Below are 6181 nucleotides of genomic sequence, written 5' to 3' on the forward strand. Positions count from 1 at the left end.
CCACCTTAGGTATATGTGGCTGGCGACTTAGCCACTTGAGCCATAGGTGCCGAGCCCCTTACCCTTTCTTAAAACATTTATTTATGAATAAAACTAAATTTCCAGTAGGAATTGTATTACCTCATACTTTGTTGACATATCTGATAGCAAAGAATGAGAACTATGGTGATACAGTAGGAAGGGAACCTGATTAAAATTTATACCTTGCTATCAGCTTGGTCATTTACACCTCTGAGCCTTGGTTTCCCCATCAAAGACAAGAAATCTTGCTTAACAGGATCTTTAAGTCTCCTTGTACCTCTAACTTGAGATGATTTTAGGTAGAGCTCTTGTTAGGTGGACTGACTGGGATTTTTCAGAATAGAAGTATTAAATCTCAGTTTCTGAAAGCATCCATTTAAAACGGTGGTGTGCACATTTAAATTTGCCTTTTTAACTACTTCTAGATATTAGAAGAAACAAAAATAAGAGGAAAAAACTAAGAGCTACATAAAACCAGTTAATTAAGCAGCAATTTCCCAATTCTATATCCTTTACTATATTCAACTTTTCAAATATACTTCCAATCAGCATCTATATTACACTCTGAAAAAAAGCTACATATAAAAATATAAATTTTATACATACATATGTACATATGCATAAACACTATGTCTATACCTATATGTCACATGTATTTGTAATACACAATCATATGAAAGTAGTTTAAGGTTCTCCAAAGAAAGAATTACATTCTTGAACATTTCTTAAAGAGGCATTTGAAATTCCAGTCTAAAATGATAGGAAATCAGGCCTGCAGCACTCAAATTATCTTAAGGAATGAAGATCTCTTCCCCATACCACATGCTCTCTAACCCTCTACCCACAAAAAACACAGTGAAAAAACTTCTTCTGTCAGGCATCTCCTTATATCACTCATTACCACCACCGGTCCCCAACTCATAGACTCCCGGGGCTTTGCCTAGTGTTTCTAGGGCTTAGATTCATTTTTTAATTATTGCGGCTTTCTTTAAAACACAGATGTACACATCTATCATATTTCACATATAATTTGGAGGTACAGGTTGAGTATCCCTTATCAAAAACCTTTCAGGAGAGCGGGGTAGAGCAAGATAGCCAAACAGAAACTTCCAGGAATTGTCCCACCACACAAACACCAAATTCGATAACTATTCGTGCAAGCAAAGATCTTCAGAAGAACCCAAAATCAGACATGGTTTTAGAAAGCAGAACCAGGACCACTGAATTAAAGTTGTTACTGAAAAAGAAACAAATTTCAGCTATGAAGAATGATATGAAAATCACTCTTCCTATTTCTTCCTATAAAAAGTTATTAATAATGTACACACAAGAAAAACACCAAAAACCCACAACAACAATAAAAAAAAAAATTTGAGAACAGAAATGTTTGGGATTTCAGGTTTTAGAATATTTGCCTTATACTTACTGGTTTAAGCATCTCCCAAAATGCTACAATGTGGAGCATTGTTTCAGCACTCAACAACTTTTAGATTTGGGAGCATTTCCTTTTTTAGAATATTCAATCTGTATTATAAGATAAAATAGCTTCGAATCCTCCAAATGCAGGGTATTTTTTAAAGTAAAGAGCAAAGGATCAATTCTTCAAATTATGGAAATAGGAGAACTTTCTATATTAAGTCAATATCGATTTGAGTCACAGAAGTGACTTTTGATCTGTAATCACGGTGCTTACATTAGATATCTCAAGAATGACAGAGGAAAAGCTGGGATGGAAGATGTTCCTTGATATTTATATCTTATTCTACATATGGCTTCTGCTTACACAAATAGGATACTCATGAAGCTTTAAGGTGATAGGTTTTGTCTCCCTAATTTAATGGTTGGTAAGGAAAATAAAATACAGACATATACTAACCATTCTGAGCCCTCAAAACTACCCATAAGATCATTTCAGATTTAATACACAGAAACCACTCTTGAACCAAATTAACACAAATTTCTAGTTAAACAATTCAATTCTTCTTTACTACAAAAGAACATTTTATTAATTTATTTTTTCAGAGATGGGCCTTTCTATTCTGCCAGGCCTGAGTGCAGTGGGTATTCACAGGTGATCACAGGGATTTTAACTTGCTCTGTTTAGGCCCTGGGCCTCCTTAGGCAACCTAATGGTCCCCCACTCCTAGAAGGTCACTACACTGATGCCAAATTTAGTGTGAATACTGGATCTGTATCATAGCCAAGAGCTCCTGGGCTCAAGCAATCTTCCCACCTCAGTCATCAGGGACTACAAGCATGTGCCACCAAACTTTGCCAAAAGAGTATTTAATTAGGAAGCATATATCAATTACTTCAACTTATGTATAAAACATTTATAATTTATTCATAAAATATACATTATTAACAATACAAGTTATTGAACATAGGGAGTAGCAAATATCTATGAATAAAATTATTTATTTGTTTACATTTACCTTACTTGTGAAATGTTTCCATGTGAAGTCTAATAAAGCAGTATTTACTGGACAAATGTTAAACATGATGTGTAATTGTATCAACCAAATGTAACAACTGAACCAATTAAACACTCCAACTGAGCTAACAATCTCCTATGAAATAGAGATGTTAGCCATGTCAATAATCAATCAACGTACATAAGTAAAATTGTAAAGATAGAAAAATAAAATTCTACTATCTTTTTTTTTTTTGGAGACAGTTTTCTCTGTTGCTCTGGGTAGAGGGTCATAGCGGCATCATAGCTCACAACCACCTCAAACTCTTGGGTTCAAGAGATCCCCTTGCCTTAATTTTTCTATTTTCAGTAGAGAAAGGGTCTTGCTCTTTTGTTCAGGCTAGTCTTGAACTCCTGAGCTCAAGCAATCCAGCCACCTCAGCCTCCCAGAGTACTAGGATTACATGTGTGAGCCACCATGCTTGGCAAATTCCACTATCTAAAAGGAGTAATTTAATATTATCTAAGAGGTAAAAATGTCCACAATTTACTTTAAAGCACACTGTCCAAAGATGGCAGTAATACACTTTTTTGAGTTTTTCTAAGACGATAGGATAAAAATAACTACAGTAAGAAAAAACTGGAAAATGTTGCAAAGTGGTTTTTGCCTTTCAACAAAGAATTTGTGAACATTACTCTAATAATATTTGCTAAATAGCACATTTCTGCAAACTCCCTTGCTGAATGTTAAGAACATTCATCACCCAATTTCATATCCAATGCTTATCAATCTATTTATTTATATTATAAATGTATTTATGGTTTGTTTTTTTTTTGAGACAGAGTCTTACTTTGTCAACCTTGGTCAAGTGTCATGGAGTCATAGCTCACAGCAACCTCAAACTCTGGGGCTCAAAAATCCCCTTGACTCAGCCTCCTGAGTAGCTGGGACTATACGTGCCCGTCACAATGCCCAGCTAGTTATTTCCTATTTTTTAGTAGAGATGGGGTCTCACTGTTGCTCAGGATGGTCTTAAACTCCTGAGCTCAAGCAACCCACCCTCTTCAGCCTCCCAGAGTGCCAGGATTATAAGTGTGAGCCAGGGTGCCCAGCTTAAACTTACTACTTGCTAAAGTAGAAGAAATATACTGAGACACATCACAATGGGGCCTAGATCTGTTATCTTCATTATAGTGCTCAATTGTTAACATCAGTCACATAAAGAAAAAGTAAAATAATGTCTTTGGAATATAATTATTGTCAGAAAAAGTTTTTCTGAAAGTATTTAGAACTTAAAATTTCATGTATAAAAATAAATTTTCCATATGGGGGTGCAGGAAAATATTATTTATGTTTCTCCAAAGGTTTTGTTGTTGTTGTTTGTTTATTTTTCTAAAGTATTTATCAAAGGGTTTAATTTTCATCATGTGGGGTAGAGACAACCAAGTCACTGCCCAGAGGAAGGGTAGTGAAAATAATCCTCACCCAGCACCCAACACTCTACCTCCAAAAGCCCTGGGAAAGGTTATTGCTCACAAGTGGTTCTTGTGACTAACATCAGAATCTCATCCTCAAGTATATTACAAAAGAGATATTTTTTAACCAGAATTCATAATCAAAAGGCAATGAATTGACTGGGCATGGTGTCTCACTCCTGTAACCCTAGCACTCTGGGAGGTCAAGGCAAGAGGATTCCTTGAACTCAAGAGTTAGAGACCAGCCTAAGCAACAGCAAGGCCTTGCTTCTACTAAAAATAGAAAAATTAGCCTGGCGTTGTAGAGGGCGCCTGCAGTCCCAGCTCCTTGGAAAGACAGAAGCAGGAAGAACACTTGAACCTAGAAGTCTGAGGTTGCTGTGAGCTAAGCTAACACCATGGCACTCTCACCTGGGCAGCAGAGTGAGACTCTATCTCAATTAAAAAAAAAAAAAAAGCAACAATTTTCATAATAGTATATAACACTTACAGTTAGCTTACAGATAGGATAAACCCAGAATGAACAGCAGAGGAAAAGAAAATTGTGACATTACCTACCGCCTCTCACAAGCAATTAGCCATTAGACACAGCCATATTTATTCTGTTCAAAGCACACATATACCATTCTCAAAAGCAGCAACTGTGTTAAAGATCTAAGTGGCAGGAATGCAGTCTCCAATGTATGTAAGATAAATGTGTAAACACAACAAGGTCCAAACACCTAAGGTATGTTACTTTCCTCAGGTCTTAGTTACCTCATCTAAATTAAATGGGGATAACAATTAAGTAAACTAAAGAGAGGGTACTAAATCAGATATCATTATCCAATCTACTTCATGACCAACATTTACTAACCTATTTATTTATATTATAAATGTATTTATAACGTTGTTTCTTAAACTTATTATTTACCAAAGTAGATGAAACATACCGACACATCACAATATACAACAAAATTTCTAGGGCCTAGATGTGTTTTCTTCTTTGTAGTGGTGCTCAGTGTAAAAGATTTTTAGGACAACCAAACAAAAACGTGGAAAGAACTAATAAAAACTTCAATCTACGTGGGGTCTGAGTTGGAACAAGGAGCATATGATTAGCTTACTCAAATCAAAATATGTAGTATTTTGGTCATCACAGAAATGAGTTTCCTTATCCTTCTTAATAAAAACCTGATAACTTTGAAGACTGTAAGAGATTACAGTCTTTTTCAAATTATTAAAGAAGCTACATCTTAATTCTACAATAAAAATATACTGTTAAAATTTTGGGGAGACCTTTGTTTTGGACCAGCTTCTTGAACTAGGCCCCAGCAGGCTAGTCCACACCAAGATGGAATCACTCATGCTAAATGAAGAAGATAAATCCCCAAATAAACCAGTTTTTCCTGAAAACAGGAGATTTACAGTAACCAGTGAGAAAGAGCCCAGTCTATCTGAATCAATGTACTAAGTCCTCTTTGCTTTAATCCTTATTAGATAGTAAGTAAAAATGTTAACCAATTCACTTTTTTTATTTTTGTGTTTCCTTGTTCTTATAAAAACCAACCATTCTGTCATGTCCAGTGGAACATGTACTTATGTTATAGAATATGTTGTTCAATTCTAGAATCACAATTAAAAGGAAATTAAGTGATTTGTAAATGTGCTGCAATTTTGTCTTTTGACAGTGCTATATACATTTCTATCTAGAGTATGAAAATTAAACTGTTCTTTAACTTGCCATACGAGTCATAACTTATATCCCCTCTCTCTATGGGCTATCTTATAAATGGTCTTGTAATATAAAATATAAACAAAATAAAAATAAATAAGAAAAAAATAAAACATAAAGTCATATTAAATATTCTTGTTAAGGAGGAAAAAGACCAAAGCCAAGATAAATCTCCTTCCTGTGTTGATTTTTGTTTGTTGCTTCCTGTTACCAAAAACAAACAAACAAAAAAACAAACAAACAAAAAAACTCTACTTTAAAAATTAACTTATGTCCACAGGATGAAATTCAGAAAATATACCAATAAGATCAAGAAAATAAAAATTATCTCTAACACTGGCACCTAGAAATAATCGCTTTATGCCAATCTTTAAATATTACATACCTGGCTTTTTCCTTTCAACATCAAAAGATTAGTTACTTTGCCAAATGGTAAACCTAATGATATGACCTCTGCTTCGGTGACATCACATGGAATTTTGCGGAGATGGAGAACACGGGAAGGCGAACAGGGAGGTCTATCTCCTTTAAATTTCTTGTTGTCATTCCCATTAGCT

General features: G+C 34.8%; 1 protein-coding gene across 1 annotated transcript in view; it reads right to left on the bottom strand.

Annotated features, from left to right (window-relative positions):
• The window catches only part of PTBP3 (polypyrimidine tract binding protein 3), a 114101-nt gene that overhangs the window by 56644 nt on the left and 51276 nt on the right, over window positions 1-6181 (bottom strand). The window contains exon 4 of the mRNA XM_023510561.1: window positions 6006-6179. Coding sequence (XP_023366329.1) covers window positions 6006-6179 — 174 coding nt within the window. The remainder of the gene's footprint in view (window positions 1-6005; window positions 6180-6181) is intronic.

This window comes from Otolemur garnettii, unplaced genomic scaffold, assembly GCF_000181295.1.
Source record: "Otolemur garnettii isolate 467f Iridium unplaced genomic scaffold, OtoGar3 scaffold00014, whole genome shotgun sequence".
NCBI classification, from domain to species: domain Eukaryota; kingdom Metazoa; phylum Chordata; class Mammalia; order Primates; family Galagidae; genus Otolemur; species Otolemur garnettii.